The 20,046-nt window shown below is 48.7% G+C and overlaps 1 protein-coding gene across 1 annotated transcript in view; it reads left to right on the top strand.

The window, feature by feature from the left end:
* ADARB2 (adenosine deaminase RNA specific B2 (inactive)) overlaps positions 1 to 785 on the top strand; it is a 163,772-nt gene extending 162,987 nt beyond the window's left edge. Inside the window, exon 10 of the mRNA XM_036264430.1 lies at positions 609 to 785. Coding sequence (XP_036120323.1) covers positions 609 to 785 — 177 coding nt within the window. The remainder of the gene's footprint in view (positions 1 to 608) is intronic.
* The last annotated feature ends 19,261 nt before the right edge of the window (positions 786 to 20,046 follow it).

Below are 20,046 nucleotides of genomic sequence, written 5' to 3'. Positions count from 1 at the left end.
TAATTAACTGTAACTAATACAGATATTGTTTCGAAATTTTATGTGCTATTTTACTTTATCAATAGGTTGACTTAGGGAGAATGGGTATTCTATTTTTGACAGCATTTTGAGGTATAATTTACATGAAATTGCATACAGGGTGAGGCAAAAGTAGGTTTGCAGCTGTGAGTATGCAAAACACAGTTTATTCTTGCATTATTATTTATTAATTATTGTATTGTTGTTCATACAAACTGTAAACCTACTTTGGCCCACACCTCTTAAGGTGTACGACCTGATATTTTGAAGCAGATATACGTGAAATGACCGCCACAATGGAGCTAACACATCTATCACCTCCACGCAGTTACTATTTGTAAGTGTGGGTGAGTGTGTGTGTGTGCACACACGCATGCACTGAAAAGACTTAATCCAAGATCAACCCTCTTAGCAAATTTCAAGTCCACTATTGCTCTGTCTCATGTTGCTTTTCTGTTTTAGAGGAAAATCAGGAGCCGGAGCCAGGAGCTAATGTTTGCTTGTAACACTCCTGTGGCTGATCGGTTCGCCTGGGTGGGGGGGGCGCCTCTGCTCCTGGCTCACTGTCCTCTCTCACTCCTGTCCCACAGCTGAGCACACGGATACCAAGCCACGGAGACACGCCGTCCATGTACTGTGAGGCCAAGCTTGGGGCGCGCACCTACCAGTCAGTTAAGCAACAGCTGTTCAAAGTGTTTCAAAAGGCAGGCCTGGGCACCTGGGTGAGGAAGCCACCTGAGCAGGACCAGTTCCTACTCACTCTATGAGCTGCTGCCCCAGGCTGTCGGACAGAGTGAGATGCCTGAGGAGGCCGGGTAGGCGTGAGGAGCAACAGGACTGTGCTGGTCGGGTCCGTGCATTCATTTTCCTTTGGTGTTCCAGAACACACGCGTGTGCGACGTTCGGACGAGCAACTAGACTTGAACTAGGAACGTGCTGCTTGCAGATGGCTACTCCCAGGTTGCGGGGGCCACGCACACCCACCACGCCTATGGGAACCAGTGCAGCGGTTCTCTCTTCTTAGTGTGCCAGAGGGAGCGTGACTATGCAGGCGGGAGGGTCTGAGCTGCAGCCCTGAGAGCTGGTACGGAGGCATCGCCAGTTAGAAATAAACCTCAGGCACCGTTCCCTGCGTCTCCCTTCCCTGACGCGCCTCTCGAGCAGTGCACTTGGTTCTCACTAGCACAAGGTTACAGATACTTCCAGAAAAGCCACAAGCAATGCGAAAAGCCATGGGCTCCTCCCCAAAGAATCCAGTAAGAAAGCCCTCTCATTTTCATGATTTATTTAGTGTTTTACTCCGTCCCCTTCGAAAAGCACTGGGCATGCACAATCTTAAAGAACCCCTACAACAGGACCAGAGAAATGAGACCACTGCTGCAGAGCGCAGGAACCGGACACGACAAAACTACCCTGGTCTCCCAGGAACCGAGTGTCGCAGGCTCTGTCCTGTGCCCGCTTTGTCCAGTGTGTCTGGCTGATAATGAAGCTTCAGCTGTATAAGAGTAGATAGCCCTCCATAACCTCCCACCAGGTAATGTGAGAACCCCATCCTAGACCAACTCTGACCTAGGAACTAAGTTGTTCGTAAAAAGCAAGCCCATAAAACATCCCAAACAATCCAGACTCTGGGCTTGAGCACCCACCAACTCTCTGTTCCTTTAGGTTCCACAGCAACATCTTTCATGACAGAAAAATTCACTTAAAGCAGCTACACAAATGCAGGAGGCAGGATTCTATACCCTCCAGAGCGGGCATCAGACGACGCAACCCTCCTGTGCCCAGCTGGATGCAGGCCCAGGGCACCATCCTAAGACTGAGGGGCAGGACCACAGCCCTGGTGCCCCTCTAATGTACCTGCAGTCAGTCCATACACCTCTAACTTCTACTGGGATCATTTGAGAACTCATTTCTAACACCCTTCATGCTAGTTAATAGGTCTCTAGTTTCTCCAATTACAAGCGCCATATCTGCATTCATTGTGCTAATTAGCAAAGCTTAGCAGTAGCCAGCTCTGGTATCCCAGGTAAAATCCCAGGTGCTGACCCCCTGGGGGTACATCCTAAGAACACAGGCTCCCACTTAACCCAGGAAGCGCGAGCGTAACGTCAGGTTGTCTATATTCAGGTACAAATTACGGATATCATACGGATGAGGCAAAAATGAAACAAATTGAATTGTAGATATTTGTTACAAGATAAGTAGAGGCATTAGTATGGAAATAGAAGCTTTTTCTGGGATTTCATATGACAACAAATTTATCCCTCTTTTAGAAAGGAAAACGGCACTAGAGTAGACAACTTCTTCAAGATAAAGTTTCAAAAGATATGAAAATGTTTTGCAAATAGGATTGTATTGTTACAATCTTTTATAAAAATGGAAATAAAATCTTAACTCGGTAAAAAAAAAGCCATGATGAAACTGCCCATTTATATTAGTTTCTGATCATCTGCTATGTCATTAGGATGCGGCTTAGAGAACCAAACACCTTGAGAGCTGATTCGTGACTTCGACCCTCCACTGCCAATACCCGGAGTGGGCTTTGAAAGCAGCGGGCTGGAGTCTATGTCCAGAACCTGGGCTTGCTAGCATTCCGAGCTGCCGCCTGGGGAGGCGTCCTACGCTTTACACGACCTGCTCCGAATCACGCTCCCTCCTACTGTGAGGAGTGAGCAGTGGCGGCAGTGCTGACCACCACGGGGAGGTGGGGGATGGACCTGCCTTCCATCGGGCACAGGGCCCCCCTCCCTATACGGTCTGATTCCAGGGACCCGATGGCACTCTCCACCCCACAACGAACACACCCACAACTCCTGAACTGCACCTGTTCAGTCACAAGTCATTTTGTCTATGGCGCTTGCTCTCCAAAAACAACCCAGACGTCACTAAAATATGAACGTCTGCTTCTGGAGAAAGCCACACATGAACGCCGCTATACCCACTTAGCACCAACATCCAGATTCGCCTGCTAGGTCAGCAGGGTCTCTTCGGAAGGAGAGAGCAGGCTCTACAGAGAAGGTCTCCAGGGAGGAGGTTCCAGTGGAGCAGGAACTCTCCTAGAGCCTGGCTCTCTGCCACAGAGGCGCCTGTCCAGTGAGGGGGAAATGGATAGGAGCGGGGGGAGGAGGAGACGCTCACAGGCTGTGGGCACAGAAGGGGCAGCCGAGGGAGGAGAGCTGAGCCAACCGGAAGGCTCCCTCTCCGAGAGCCCAGGCTCAGGGTCCCACACAAAAGCGTCTGATGTGGCTGGAGGGACAAGTTGTCCGCTCAGAGACAGAAAGTCTAGTAGGGGAAGCCTGAGGACTTTGTTCTCTGTGTCAAAGTCCAACAGGACATGCCAACACTGTGTTAGGTCAGGTCTACCCTGCATTTGATGAATTAGAAAATTTGATGAATGAGAATCTTGAGAGGAGCCTACATACACCTGACCACCTGAGGTTTCCATAAGGAGGACAAAACAGGAGTAGGTGGGTGCCACTTCTAGTCACCCTGAAAATGTGATGAGCAAAACAAAAGGAAGACAGACAGACATAAAATCAGGGTCTCCCCAGGAGTCCAGGTTACCCCAACTGCCCCCACTGCCCATCTGAATTTGCCTGGGAATCACCATCCTGTACCACCTGGTGGCTCCGAGTCCTTTGTTCTCAACCTTCCAATGTTCTGTATTTATATTTCTTAGCCCTAATACGAAACTCCAAATCAAATCAGCACCATCCTATCTGCCTCTAAAGCAGGTGTTGCTTTCCTGTTGGGGAGATAAGCCGTGGAAACTTTCCTGCCTGGTTCTTAGCCAAAAAGTCAGTATCTGATCCTCTGCAAGCCTTTTGCAGGACTCGGCGGGAGGAGGTCACACGGTCACATGCCTCTGCCTGTTCAGCTCCATCAGCGTTTCACAACTACGTGTGACAGCACATTGTTGGATTCAGGATTTCTTTGGTTTTGGTTTTTGCCAAGGAAAGGATTTGCAGGTCTGTGACTATGGTTTGTTTTCATTCCTGTGGTTCTCTGAGTCTGTATATCTATCCCTCCAGCCACCACTGGCTTTGTGCCGAGTCTTGGTCCCCAGACACATCCAGTTGTGTTACTTTTCAAGCAAACATTGTTCATTACATTTTCCCACGTAATTTCCTTTTCATAGGAAGCTGTTCTTATCAATAAAGTTAAAGTTTTTTCTTTTAGTTTACTGTTTACCACATCTGGAGAGCCATAAACAGTAAATACAGGTATATCAATGCCCAGAATAGAAGAGTTAGAGTATTTTAATGAAATCCTATTTTTAGATTATAAATTTTAAGATGCACCTATATATCTTGTTTAAAAATTTTTAAGAGACATTTAAAACTTAGACATTTTTAATTTAGGGGAAATTCTACACCCACTTTTAAAGAAGCCATTCTAACAAAATCATCTGTCCAATTGGCCCAGAAGACAATAAACATCACTTTCTCATAGAGACCAAAGAGAAGTTAGGGACAGTCTTTCTGTGCCCTAGCACAGACGGCTATGACCACCTGGCAGAAGTCCCATGGACTCAGCAAACCGGACGTACCTGCGCTGGTTTCCCCACCGCCCTCCTGAGCAGAGTCCACAGAGCTGTCATTCCTTCCAGGAGGCCGAGAGCCCACAACCTGCACATTCCCAGCTCCGAGCTCTTGAGTTCATGGGTGGAGTGAAAAATTAGGAGCTGTGTTTCAGGAAGGGCTGTAACACCATCAGGCAGCAATTAGCTGGGACAAGGCCCCTCTGAGGTCTTGCTGACATTTTGTTTCTCCAGGCACAGTCATGAAACAGTCATGGGGTGACATGGGGACAGGGCTGAGGGGCGGGACAAAGTGCAGAGCAAGGGTACGCTTGCCGCTGTCCGTGGTCCTGACCCATCGCAGCCTGGGCCACTGCTGTTTCTGGGGACGCTGGGATTACTGTTGGCTTCTGTCAAACGTCTCATACAAAGTCTGAATCAGATAAAGGATGAAGGATGAGGAGGAGGCAGACGCACGGAGACCGGAAATGCAGGCTGCAGAGCAATGCAGCCCCTCACGGTTCTGGGAAACCGGTCAGAGATGTGATCATCCTCACCACTGTCTGCTGTTTCTCTCACCAACGCTGCCTCTCTGATTTTCTTTCTCATATTTTCCTCCCCTCCCCTTCCTGTTCCCTTTGTCATTGCCTGTCCTTTCCTATCCAAAAACCTCTGACTCCCTGAGACTCAAGTCTCAGGCACACATTTCCCCTGAGCTCCACTCTGCTGATCTGTGACCCAGCCAGACGCTCAGGATTAGGGAGGAGCCCCATGTGGCTTCTTGTTCCGAGGGATTTACAGGAGTTCTTTCCTGGACTCCTGGAGCATGTCCACTCGGTCTGACCTTCACCAAAAGAGGCCTAATGGCCACATCTCCAGAAATTTAGACCAGATAATACCACTCCTGCAGGGAACAGCAAACAGTAGCAAACCCTGGAGAAAGACCTTACTTCCCAACGCAGTATTGCAAAGTCAAAGTCGGAAGATAAAGATACAAGACCTGGATTCTAGGGCCTCTTTTCACACAGGCACTAGATTTCTATCACTCTGCGGTGTATGCATCAGTTAAAAACAAAAAACAAAAAAACAACTTTCCCAGCAGTGCCCAGTTAACTTTCTGCTAATTTTCAGCATTTTTTAAGCAAAATAAACTTAATGAACAGTATTCTTCAGTGAAGGTTTGTACATAAAAAAGCATGATTGAATGGCAATATTGTACCAATGGATGTACATTTGTAATATTTGTAAAAAAAAAAAAAAAAAATCCAAAATCTTACCATATGAATTTACATATGTTAACCTGCCTCTAAGTTCTGTAAATTGCACTTCAGTGATATCTGATAAGTGAATGTTTCTGTTAAGTGAATAAAAATATCAAGTAAAATTGTGCTTTCCTAGGTTGTTGGGCTTTTCTCATCGAAAAGACTTCTAGGGGCCTCTGCAGAATATGTGCAGGTTTAGAATCCACGAAGGGTCTACCCACTCCAAAGAAATGGCACACTCCACTCTAAAACATTTTTGTTTTCCTTTTGTTTCATGATTGTGTCTGTGCGTGGATCCTGCCTGCGTGGCAATCCCCAGCCCAGATGTTACCATTGTAGACTTAATGTAAATGAACGACTGAAAGCATCACAGGGCTGGGAATGAAAGACGCTCCTCCAAGTGCTGACTCAGCTTGTATGAACTGTGCAACACGAAACAAACTGCTCAGTAGGTGGCTTGGCCCCAGTCTCCTCACGGTTACGTGTGGGGAACAGCCAGCCCACTGCTTCATGCGTGTGTAGGGGAATGGGTGATGTTGGGATGTTTCAGGGCTTTAAGAAGTTGAAGCAAACATTTAAGATGTCTGGGTCTTCCACCCAAAAGTGCTCTCACACAGAAAATACAGGTGTGGCTTGCTGGTTTCCTGTAGGATTCAAGGCCAGATGGGTGTCAGCCATAAGACACACCTAAAACCTCCCTCTGCGTCCTCAGCTCCACTCTATGGAATGATGCAGGTCCTTCCCACCAGCACATCCGGTCCCTTTCCCGCGGCCAGAGGAGGGACTTGGAAATTCATCCATTACCAGGAGCAGGGCAAAATCACTGACGTGCTGCACACGGGGCCCTGGTGCTCCCACATGAGGCTTCCTGTTGAGAGCACTCTTCCTCCATCCCAGCATCTGAAATCCTGCTACACTTGCCTATGGGCTGGGGGCAGGGGAGAGGGCGGGTCTTACATTTTGTTCAGTCTGCACTGGTTTCCCATTAACTTACCTCAAGTGCCAACATGAGATCTGGGGTGGGGGTGCGGGTTGATGTGGGGAAGGGTCTTCAGATCAGTGCCCCGACACTGACACGTCCTGTCATTCTCAGGTTGGTGAGGAGCACTGGGCAGCAAGCATCTCCTGCTTCAAGTCTTACAGTGAGTTGCCCCTAATGGAGAAGACACTTAAGGCCACAGTTATTCTTAGGGAACAAAGGGGATCTGAAAGCATAAATAAGGTTCAAGACAAACCTCACGTGCCTGCAAGTGAGGTGCCTCAGAAGTTATGCAGTAGAATCACCACGCTCTGAGAATCTGGCTGTCTGGTGGCAAGAGCGAAAGTTCCCCCGACACCCCTTTAAGGTCCTAAGAAGTGACTCTGGACGGCACCTGCACTCGCTCTCACGCAGAGGAGAGAGAGAAGAGCCATCATTCCTGGAAATGAGCAGTCTGATGCGTGAGCACCTCCTTATACGTCAATGGTCCTGCATATTCACCCAGATCATTCTTCATGCCCATCGAGTCCCTGCCTGCCCTTGCCGGGAGCGTGGCCTCATTTCTTGTGATATTTTTCTTTCTTGGTGAAATTTTTTTTACAAAATATGAAGTGTATGATATATTGGTTCAGTCAAGTGTCCGGAGAGGGGCACAGTTCCCAGGGAAAGTAACTGGAGTCTACCCCAACTCTTAAAGCTGGAAAGGTGAGCATGAAGCATGAAGGACAAACGGCCAGGGAAGCAGTGACGCACGACACTCGAGTCCTCTCCGCAGCTGTGCAGTCGGGCTCCTGTGGCTGGGTGTGCCTGGGCGGCAGAAACACACTCTGCCCGGTGAGTTTCACAAAGCCAGTGCCCTTACGGAGCCAGCCTTCTGGAACAGTCTTTCTTATTAACGAAGATGAGGTGTGAACAGGACCCGAGATAACAGCGATGGACTTGATGAGACCTGCCCCAAAGCGGTCACCCTCAGTCCCCCAACCTTTCAGGATTATAAATTCCTGGGCTACCCTGGGACTGAGCTCACTAAAAATGTCAGATTTTAACACAGGTCGTCTGCCAGCTCAGAGCTCAAGCTCGCTGCAGGGTGTTCTGAGCAGTGTCTTTTGCTAACCCTGGGAAACAACTCAGAGTCCAGGGGAGGGGCTCAGCAGGGAGCGGGGGAGGGGATGTGTCTGGAGCCAGAGGCCCAGACCTCTCTCCTGCTGGTGTGAGTGCCAAGGCCCTAGGCAAACCGCCACACTGCTTCAGGGCTGCGCATAGAATGGGAAATACCCCAGAGGGTCATGGCAGAGAGCAAAGCACACACAGTGAGTTCTCAAAGCAAAGGGTGATGTGCAAACATCACAGGGCAGGTGGCCCCGCTGAGCGACTGGCAAAAAGTCAGGTGCACTCAGAGATTTCACGATTTCAGTAGCAAGAGCAATGCAGCTCTCAGGGTTGGAAACTACCGGAGGGTGGAAGAAGGAATTGGGTCCATGCGGGGGAAAGTTGTCACAGAGATGTGAATAAAGAGATGCCACTTTCATAGAGCCCAAGAGAAAAAAATACATGCTTCTGTCCCCAAAATTCATATAGAAATCTAACCCCCAATGTGATGGTGTCAGGAGGTGGGGCCTCTGGGAGGAGGGGAGGTCATGAACTCCTTCATGGGATTAGTGTCCTTATAAGAAGAGACCCCAGAGAGCTCCCTGGCCCCTTCCCATGCGCGGACCCGGTGAGAGGACGCATGCCCTGAACCGAACAGGACCCTCACCAGACACCGAATCTGCCAGGGCCTGACCTTGGACTTCCGGCCCCCACCGCGTGAGAAATGAACGCCTGCTGCTTAAGCCTCCGCCTGTGACATTTATTGTGCAGCCCAAACAGACTGAGACAAAAACGAGGAGAATGAGGACTCAGAAAAGACCGCTGATGACTGGAAGCCTGTGAGCTGTGAAGAAGAAATGTCGTGACCGGTCAGGGATGGACGCTGGCACAGTGAGGTGAGTGGGGCAGGGACAGGGCGGGGGGTGCAGATGGAGACTTAACTTGGCAGAAAGGAAGGGGCCCGGCACAGAGTGGTGAGGGGGTGCTCAGCATAGGGGAAATTGGGGTGGGGGTGTCCCAGAAAGACCAGGCCCACCTGGGGACCTCCTGGCCTGGCACAAGGATGGATGGAGGCCACTGTATTCCCCAGCTGGCAGGAGAGGCCACCAGAAAATGGGCCCCACCAGGACAGCAATTCAGGCTGCTTTAAAAAAAAAAATGAGTGTGTCCAGTAGCCAGTGAATGGTAGGTGTTCGGTAAAGATGTGCTAACAAACAAATGCGCCAGCATTTCCATGGGTGAGGAGGGAAGGGACAAGGATCCAGAGAAGGATGGGCACTTTGCATCCAGTGACACGGGTAGGGGAGCGGCTGAGACCCCAGCCCACAGCGCGTCCATTCTGGCAGGGGCATCCCCAGGCCTGCACGCCAGCTCCCTTCTCTCTCACACTCATATTTCACAACCGCACCCGGTACAGAGTCATTGCCCCGCGGCCTCCTCCTTAGAAACCACCTGCTCTCCCCGGTCTCACTGGAGGAACCGCCATCCTGCGCAGGAAATGTGGCTTCCACTTGGCTCCCTCCAATCCCCTAAGTGGGGAAATGTCCCCACGCTAGAGCCCTACCACCAGCCGGCACTGCCTGGGGGCCTGGCAGTCGAGTGCCACCTCCACCAGAGTCCCGGGTCTCGGCCTGTGAGGCCACCAGCAGTTCCCAGCTGCACTGCAGCCCTGACACCGGCTCCGTGACCCCCGGTTAATGGCGGGCCCTGGAGAGAGAGCTGCGCAGGCACAGGTGCAGGCTGTGGGCCCAGACACGGGGGGGGGGGGGGAGAACAAGGACCCACGGGACAGACCCTGGGGGCAGGGGTGTCTGCAGAGAGTAAGCGGCTCCTTCCAGCAGCCCTGGCTAGAGCCCAGTCTAGCACTTCCCTGCTCTGCGCACAGTCTTTCACAAAAGAGGCTCATTGCTCTCAATTGTGTTACCTGAAATGGCTCATTCACGCACAAGTGGTAATGTACTCTCCAGATCAAAGGAGGTCAGCCAGAGAGCCCAGGAGGGTCTGGAGGCAGAGGGGTGTGGGCCCCCTGGACTGTGGGGAGGATAATGCTGCTCACAGCCGAGGTCTCTCCCCACCTCCCCAGCCGTGTTAAACATGTAGGAAGTACAAGTGATACCTCGGTTCTCGAACGCCTCGGTTTTCGACCAAATCGGTATTCGACCAGGAGATTCGAGAAACTTTTGTCTCGGAATCCGAACAAATATTTGGAACTCGAACTTCCGAGATGAGCCGAGTTGAGCCGAATGGCGTTCATTCGGCCCAGCGCGCCTTGCTTGTGTCATCAGTGTGAGTGCAGAGAGAGAGTCACGCTTTGTGGAGTCCGCTTTCCTATTGGGGGTTTCATTGCTTCGGTTCTCGAACAATTCGGTTCTCGACCGTCCTCCTGGAACAAATTATGTTCGAGAACCGAGGTATCACTGTATGTGCTCTTAAACACTAAATGCAGTCCCCAGGGAGAATAGAACCCCGGATTTCACAGGCGGCATGGCTCACGCTCCACGAGCGCCCGGCGGCGCCACACCCTGGAGGCACGTGCCTGCCTTTCTCTCGAGCTGGGTACACTGCCCGTGTTTGTGGAGCTAGCTTTCCGCGTGTGGAGGCGATTTTCACACCGAGACCTACGTTCACTAGCTCTGAGTCATCTTATGCCATCGAACCCCAACTCTTCATCTTTTAGAAGAGCATAATACCTAAATTGAAGGATTACTATGAGGAGTCAATGAGATAATTATATATTTTTTTAAATTAGGTGCTCAAATTGGTGCAGCCAATTTAAAACTGGAAAACAGTATAGACGTTCCTCAAAAATTTAAAAATAGGCCTGGCCGGTCTGGCTCAGCAGTTAGAGCGTCAGCCCATGGACCAACGAGTCATGGGTTTGATTTCAGTCAAGGGCACCTACCTCGGTTGCAGTTCATCCCTGGCCCTGGTCAGGTGGTGCGAGAGGCAACCAGTCCATGTGTCTCTCTCATGTCAATGTTTATCTCTCTCTCCCTCCCTCCCACTCTATCTGAAAATAAATGAAAAAATATCCTTAGGTGAGGATTAAAAAAAAAAAATTTAAAAATAGGACTACCATATGACACAGCGACTCCACTTCAGGGTATTTATCCAAAGAAATCCAATACCTAGGAATAAACTTAACCAAAGAAATAAAGGACCTATTCGCAGAAAACTACAGGTCATTGGAAGAAGATATAAAAAAGTGGACGCACATACCATGTTCATGGATTGGAAGAATGAACATCATTAAAATGTCCATACTACCCAAAGCAATCTATAGATTCAACACAATCCCCATCAAAATACCAATGGCATACTGCACAGAATTAGAACAAGTACTTCAAAAGTTCATATGGAACCAAAAAACACCTCGAATAGCCAAAGCAATCTTGAAAAAGAACAACAAAGTTGGAGGCATCACATTACCAGATTTCAGGTTATACTACGAAGCCACTGTAATCAAAATAGCCTGATACTGGCATAAGAACAGGCATATAGACCAGTGGAACAGAATAGAGAACCCAGAAATGGATCCAAGGCAATATGCTCAATTAATATTTGACAAAGGTGGCAAGAGCATACAGTGGAGTAAGGACAGCCTCTTTAATAAATGGTGTTGGAAAAATTGGACAGCTACATGCAGAAAAATGAAACTAGACCATCAGCTTACACCCTACACAAGAATAAACTCAAAATGGATAAAAGACTTAAATGTGACTCGTGAATCCATAAAAATCCTAGAAGAAACTGTAGGCAACAAAATTTCAGACATCATATGCAGCAGAATTTTCACTGATACATCACCTAAAGCAACAGAAACAAAAGAGAAAATGAACACATGGGACTACATCAAACTCAAAAGCTTCTGCACAGCAAAAGATACAATCATCAAAACAGAAAGGCTACCCACTGTATGGGAGAGCATCATTGCCAATGATATATCAGATAAGGGGTTAATTTCCAATATATAAAGAGTGCTCATACAACTCAACAAAAGGAAGACAAAGAACCCAATTGAAAAATGGGCAGAGGAACTAAATAGACACCTCTCCAAACAGGACATACAAATGGCTAAGAGACATATAAAGAAATGCTCAACATCACTAATCATCAGAGAGATGCAAATTGAAACAACAATGAGGTATCACCTGTCAGAATGGCCACCATAAACAAATCATCAAACAACAAGTGTTGGCGAGGGTGTGGTGAAAAGGGGACTCTAATACACTGCTGGTGGGAATGCAGACTGGTGCAGCCACTATGGAAACAATATGGTGTTACCTCAAAAAATTAAAAATTGAACTGCCATTTGACCCAGTGATCCCACTTCTAGGAATATACCCTAAGAAGGCTGAAACACCAATCAGAAAGAATATATGTACCCCCATGTTTGTAGCAGCACTATTTACAATAGCTAAGATCTGGAAACAGGCCAAGTGTCCATCAGTAGACGAATGGATAAAAAGGCAGTGGTACATATACACAATGGAGTACTATGCAGCTGTAAGAAAGAAAGATCTCTTATCCTTTGAGACTACATGAAAGGACCTGGAAAGTATCATCCTAAGTGAAACAAGCCAAACAGAGAAAGACAAGAATCATATGATCTCACTTATTTGTGGAGCATAATGAACATAACAGTCTGAGGAATGGGGTAGTCCCAGAGATGCGGAAGTGGGGTACAGACTGACAATCCCCTAAAGAGGGGATGGTGGGGGAGAGATAAACCACAGAACTTATATGCATGTATGCATGAATAATGGACATGGACAACAAAGCTGGGGACAGGGCAGGGAGGGAGAGGGAGGGGGGAATCAGTTGGGGGGAAAGGAGAAACATCTGTAATAAAAATTAATTAATAAAATATATATATATATACACACATATATATATAAAGAAATCCAAAACACTCAAATAGATATATGCACCCCTATGTTCATTGCAGCATTATTTACAATAGCCAAGATATGCAAGCAACTTAAGTGTCCATAGATAGATAGATATAGATAGATAGATATACAGAGACAGAGACAGAGACAGAGATAGAGATAGAGACAGAGATAGAGATATACACCCACACAACGAACTATTACTCAGCTACAAAAAAGAATGAAATCTTGCCATTTGCAGTAGCATGGATGGACCTAGAGGGTATTGAGCTGAGTGACATAAGTCACACAGAGAAAGACAAATACCATATGATTTCACTTATGTGTGGAACCTAAAAGACAAAATAAAGGCCTGGCCAGTGTGCCTCAGTGACTGAGCATCGACCCATGCACCAGGAAGTCGCTGGTTCGATTCCTGGTCAGGGCACATGCCCAGGTTGTGGGCCTGATCCCCAGTAGGGGGCATGCAGGAGGCAGCCAGTTGATGTTTTCTCTTATCGATGTTTCTCCTCTCTCTCTCTCACCCTTCCACTCTCTAAAATCAATAAAGAAAAAAGAATTTTTTTAAAAAACAAAATAAAGGAACAAACAAAACAGAAAAAAACTCAAAATACAGAGAACAAACTGATGGTCACCAGATGATCATGGGGTTAGGGGACTGGGTGAGAAAAGGAAAGGGATTCATATGTACACATGGGCAGTTATAAAAACAGTCCCAGGAATGTAAGGTACAGCATCGTGAAACAGTCAATCATATAATAACTGTGTATGGTGCCAGGTGGAGACTCGACTTATCAGCAGGATCACTTCGTAAGGTGTATCGATGTCTGATCACTGTGCTGTACACCTGAAACTAATGTAAAATTATGTTGAATGTCAATTGTAATTGAAAAAGAAAAGTGGGCACTTAATAAAAGGTAATAATGATAATAGTTGTTATTAGTGTCAAGATGTGTCTCCTTTTACTACCCAATTAGGAGATCACGCTTTTCCCACCATTGCTGGTATTTCAGCGGGTCGTGAGAGGGAGAGTCAAAGTGACAGTCCTTCCCAAGTTCCTTAATGAGCAGGATGTACTGAGCCCTGCCGTGAACAAGTCACTGTTCTCAGTCCTTGGAGGTGATAAAAATGTGCTGTGATCTCTGGTCCCAAGGAGTTGGGGAGATTAGTTGGTGAAACAGGACATACGAACATAAAGAAATTAAATAGTGCCCCTGGCCAGTTTGGCTCAGCGGTTAGAGCGTCGGCCTGCGGTCCGGAGAGACCCGGGTTCGGTTCCCGCTAAGGACACGTACTTCGGTTGCAGTTTGTCCCCGGCCCTGGTTGGTCGTGTGGGTGGCAGCCACTCGATGTGTCCCTTCACGTCGATGTTTCTCTCTCTCTCCCTTCCTCTCTCTCCCTCCCACTCTATCTGTACAAAAAATGGAAAAATATCCTCAGGTGAGGATGATAAAAAAAAAAAAAAGAAAAGAAAAAAAAGAAATTAAATAGTGAAGACAACAGTAAGAGCTGTCAATAATTAGCAGCCAGATGATAGACTTTTCCATTTAAAGCAAGGACAGTAGAATAGGATGACCAGGCGAACTCCGCGTGTGAGGGACTGCTGAGCAGTGAATGGCTGGTGGTATCTGAGTCCGCTGGGAGGAAGGTAAGGGCACCTGGTGGGGGCAGGCGCAAAGTCAGAGGCCAGGATCATAGTGAGTGGGGTCCCTAAATAAGGGATAAAAGGTAGGACCACAGGATCATAGGAGGTAAGGGATAGAAGGTAAGACCACAGCCTTTTTATACAAAGAAAAAGGGAAATGCAAGTCATCTTGACTCAAAGAGAGATATCTAAAATTCTGGATTTAGAAATACTTGTAATCTTAGCTAAGAAATGTCACATCAGCCCGGCCAGTGTGGCTCAGTGGTTGAGTGCTGACCCATGCAACAAGTAGTCGCTGGTTCGATTCCCGGTCAGGGCACATGCCCAGGTTGTGGGTTAAATCCTCAGTGGGGGCATGCAGGAGGCAGCCGTCGATATTCTCTCTCATCGATGTTTCTATCTCTCTCTCTCCTTTCCTCTCTCTAAAAATCAATAAAGAAAAAATACTAAAATAACAAAAAAATATATATTACATCAGGGAACTCATTAAGAGGCAGCCACTGGGTGAAGTGTCCAGAGATTTGAGGATAAAATCATAGGAGCTCCTGAAAGAACCCACATCTGGTATACAGTCCTTCAACTTTCTTGATCGTGCTGGAGAACCTACGACTGGATGAAGCAAAGGGTCTGAATGTGGTACACTTTGGGGAAGATTCCGGCAGATGGATCCTACCCTCCAAGGACTTCTCTCCGGCTGACAGGTCTGAGGTGGAGCTCGTGGTTGGGGTGTGGAGACGAAGAACTCAACACCCAACCTGCAGCCAAACTGCATGCGCTGCGAGGAAAGCTCTAGGTGACCCTCACTGCACCCCACAGCAGCAGCAGGACCAACGTGGCATGTGGTCCTAAGAGCTAGGCAAAGGGTACTTAATGGTGGTGTGAAGCCCTGGCTGGTGACTCAGTTGGTTGGAGCATTGTCCTATGCACGGAAGGGTTGTGGGCTCAATTCCTGATATGGGCACATATCTAGGTCGTGGGTTCGATTCCCAGTGGGGGTGAATACTGGAAGCAGCCGATCGACGTTTCTCTCATACATCAATGATTCTCCCCCACCACCACCACCTCTCAAAAATATCAGTAAAACAGCCCTGGCCGGTTTGGCTCAAGGGTTACAGTGTCAGCCTGCGGTCCAGAGACCCAGGTTCAGTTCCTGCTAAGGGCATGTGCCTCGGTTGCAGTTTGTCCCCGGCCCTGTTTGGTTGTGTAGGTGGTAACCACTCGATGTGTCCCTTTCATGTCGATGTTTCTCTCTCTCTCTCTTCCTCCCACTCTATCTGAACAAAAAATGAAAAATTGTCCTCGGGTGAGGATAAATATATATGTCGGTAAAACATATTTTTGGGTGAGGATTAAAATAAAGGTGGTGTGAAATGTGGAAACTGTCGGCCAGCAGGAGAGAACCGAGAGGTAGAGGGCACCTCCACATCTGAGGCTCCATGGAGGAACACTGTGGACAGTGCAGAGAGAAAGAGCCACTCAGACCGACGGCAGGAGACACAGAGATACCTGAGGTGAGACACCCCACCGGGCACACGTGAGGACTGGCGGTGCATCCTCAGACAGGAGCTCACCAAAGAGAGGGCGATACTGCTGACCTGCTGCCGGAGAGGGAGCATGAACGATGGCCGTTCCACATCCTGGCCGCGATGTCCCTGCACAGCACGGACTCTCACCGAGAGCCCACCTCCCCACCCAGGGACACCAGAAAGCTGCACAGGGGACAGAGACCCTGCATCCCCAGAGTCAGGGATTAGGACAGTGGTCAGTCAGCAGACCAGCTCCCGAGCTGTGGCCCAGAACCCCTCCACCTCCTACGCTCCACGACGGGACAGTGCTAACTCTGCATCTCGGTTTCCTCATCGGTAAACTGCGGTCATAATCACACATACTGCACTGGGTGGTTGTGAGGACTGAATGAGGCCATACTGCCTCGTGCCCCTGAATGAGGAGAAGTTCTGAGAAGTGCTTCGTGGGGTGACTCTGTTGTGCAAACAGCGCACTCACACAAGCCTAGACGGTACAGCCACGACGGCAATGGTGTGTACTATACTGTTCCAACACTGCAGCACGGTAGGTCTGTCTACACCAGCATCTCCACACACGTGAGTGAAGCATTGAGCTATGACAGTATGACGGCTAGGGCGTCACTGGCCGTAGGTTAGTGACACCATAGCTCCATTATAATCTTACGGGACCACCGTCGTGTTTGCAGTCTGTCGTTGACTAAAATGCTGGTGTGCAGCATGTGACTGGACAAAAAGCCTGAAACATGAATGTGCTTAGTCAGTGCTGCTGCTGCTGCTGCTGCTGCTGGTGGTGGTTTAAGGAACCAGGGAAACAGACACCGTGCCGCCTGAGCGGCCTGCTGATCGACCTCCCTCATCAGGTGGCGAAAGGGAAACCCTGCACGTGTTCAGGTTTCTGTGATTCCACTGGCTGTAGAAAAACATCATCCTGGCCCAGCCAGTGGGGTTCAGTGGTTGAGCGTCGACCCATGCACCAGGAGGTCACGGGTTTGATTCCCGGTCAGGGCACATGCCTAGGTTGTGGGCCAAACCCCCAGTGGGGGTCATGCAGGAGGCGGCCAATCGATGTTCTCTCCCATTGATGTTTCTATCTCTCTCTCCCTCTCCCTTCCTCTCTCTCTAAACTCAATAAAGAAAATACAAACTTTTTAAAAGAAAGATACCATCCTGGGACCCAAACCTAGGACCATCGTTGGAGGACCGAGCAAACCAGAAAACCTGAGGGAGTTGGAATCCTGCCTTAGAAGAGGGAGCAGGAGCTAATAAAAGCTCAAGTTGCAGTAAAATCAAACCCAGCGATGCTGCCAGAACATGACCCCCCTCAGCAGTTGTCCTGCGCTTGCTGAGTGAGCCCAGCCAGTCCCAGCAGCTGCAGCACCCGGTGCTCTTCAGCGGGTGGAGTTGGGGGGCACTTTCCTCTTCGTAAGACGTGCAGAACTTCCCTCTCCATTGTCATCAAACAGTTTGTATTGAGCACTGGAGGACAGTGCTGTGCTAGGAGAACAATAAAATAAATGCCGTTCCTATCAGCCTGGAAACTCTAACATCAACAGTCAAGGCTGCTTGATCTGTAGCTTCAATAAAAATACAGACTTTGTCATGACTCAAGGTAGTTAAATCCAACATAAGTACAAAGAATGCACAGTGAATGCCTTCCTGGGCATTTCTGGAGATACAAGAGACATAACAGATAACAGCACATGGAAGAAACTCAATATATGTTTTAGAGAAAACCGCTGTCTAAATCTGGAACATTTTGCCACCCAAATAGAAATGCTGTACCGCCCTGGCCCGTTTGGCTCAGCGGTTAGAGTGACAGCCTGCAGTCCAGAGAGACCCGGGTTTGGTTCCCAGATCCTGGAACCACAAATGTAGTTTCCATCTCTGCACACTTGCCTGTTCTGGCATTTCATGTGAATCCTACAGCGGGTGCCCTGTGTGTTGGCTACAGGCACATGCACGTAGCAGAACTGGCGTGTCAGTGCCCTCCTCTCGGTTTCTGAACCCTGTCCCGCTGTCCGTCAGCGGACGGACTTTCAGGTTGTTCTCACTTGGTGACGATCGGGAACAGTGCGGCCCTGAACAATCGCACACGAGGTGTGGACAAGCAGAGCCAGCAGTCCCTGAGGTGGGAGTTAACCACCAGAGGCACCTCCCAGGAAGCTCATCTTCTTCACCTGACCAACACGAGCAGCCTTTTGCACAGGTCACGTGTTGTCTTAAAATTCCTCAAGCAGTGTCATGAAGCCAACACATGGGCACTTGGTGAAACTTGGGAGAAGTTTCCTTACATGTTTCTGAGGCACCTACTTCCTACGACACCCTGTGCAGGGCTCTGTGCGATGGAGAGGAGGTCAGTCTGTGCCCGGGCAGCTCCCGCTCCAGGGGAAACAGTGGCAAGTCCTCCACTCCGGCCTGCCGGGCAGGCCTTGCCATTAGCGGTTCCCGACATAGGAAGAAGGAAAGGCAGCTGAGGGCTGTCACCAGGAGGACCGAGAGATAAACTGTGTCGTCCCAGGGACCTGGTGCAGGGCTTGCTCATGCTATGCAAACCACCTGCACGAGACCTAAGATTTCACAGAATAACCAAGACCTTCACCTCACGAGATGCAAGGATGCCTACAATTCAAGAATCTTTTTTTGTTTTGTTTTTTTGCCCTGGCCAGTGTAACTCAGTGGTTGGAGCATCAGCTGGTGCACCAAAGGGTCACAGTTTCATTTCCCGGTCAAGGGCACGTACCTAGGTTGCAGGTTCGATCCCCAGCCCCAGGGTGCATGCGTGAGGCAACCAACTGATGTCTCACATCAATGTTTCTTTCTCTCTCTCTCCCTCACCTCTCCCTCCCATCCCTTCTACTCTCTCTAAAAACCAATGGAAAAAAATATATATATATCCTCAGGTGAGGATTAACAAAAAAAATTTTTTTTAATGTTAACCTTATAAAGTAGCAAATTCCTACACGTGCTTCAGTCTATTATCTGCGGACTTTCCCCGTGTCTTCAATCTAGTGTTCATACTCTAGTAATGTGCAGTTCTAATTACTAAAGATTTCAAGGTTTTTAATTTCCAGTAATCCTCAGCACTTATCTGGCCTGTTTTATGCATTGCTCACTTTTGGATTAGCTTGTCTGTATATTGCTATTTTTATTGGGATTCTGTTAAATTTAAAGCCTAACTTTAGGATTGAAGTCTTTTTTGATGTTGAGTCTTTCTTGCCAAAAACATGGAGTGCCTTTCCATAGATTCAATTTTTTTTTTTTAATCCTCATCCGAGGACATTTTTCCATTTTTTGTACAGATAGAGTGGGAGGGAGAGAGAGGAAGAGAGGGAAACATCGGCGTGAAAGGGACACATCGAGTGGCTGCCACCCGCACGACCAACCAGGGCCGGGGACACACTGCAACCGAGGTACATGCCCTTAGCAGGAACCGAACCCGGGTCTCTCCGGACCGCAGGCGGACGCTCTAACCGCTGAGCCAAACCGGCCAGGGCTCAATTTTTAAAAAAAAAACATGACCCACGGAGAAGCAGGATCAACAGTGACCTCGACCCCTGAAAGAGCTGCTTATGAAACCCCGTGTCCATCAGCACAATCCTGAGAAACTCTCCTGCTCCCGGCATGACCCCAGCTCCCCAGGGACAAAGCAAAGCGAGGTCCCCAACCTTCCCCTTGCCCCTAACTCCACTGCAGGGACACAGCCGGGCTTCCAAGCAGGGCCCTTGACAGTGAAACTAATGGTCTCTGATATATTCACACTGACTGAAGACCCCAGTGTCTCCCTATTTAAGAAATCACCATGATGCCCGGCCGGTGTGGCTTAGTAGTTGAGCGTAGACCCCTGCACCAAGAGGTCACCGGTTTGATCACCAGTCAGGGCACATGCCCAGGTTGTGGGCCTGATCCCCAGTGTGGGGCATGCAGGAGACGGCCAGCCAATGTTCTCTCTCATCGATGTCTCTCTTTCTCTCTCCCTCTCTCTTTCTCTCTCTAAAATCAATTTAAAAAATTTTTTTTAAGAAATCACGGTGATGCCAGTGCTACCCAAGCTGAGGGGACACTTTACAGGTGTGCAGTGCCCATCTTCCCTCCTTCCTCTGCCAGACTCGTGCTCAC

The sequence above is a fragment of the Molossus molossus genome, unplaced genomic scaffold, assembly GCF_014108415.1.
Source record: "Molossus molossus isolate mMolMol1 unplaced genomic scaffold, mMolMol1.p scaffold_m16_p_1, whole genome shotgun sequence".
NCBI lineage: Eukaryota > Metazoa > Chordata > Mammalia > Chiroptera > Molossidae > Molossus > Molossus molossus.
The sequence above is the reverse complement of the archived record's forward strand: the minus strand, read 5'-3'. Positions and strand labels throughout refer to the sequence as shown.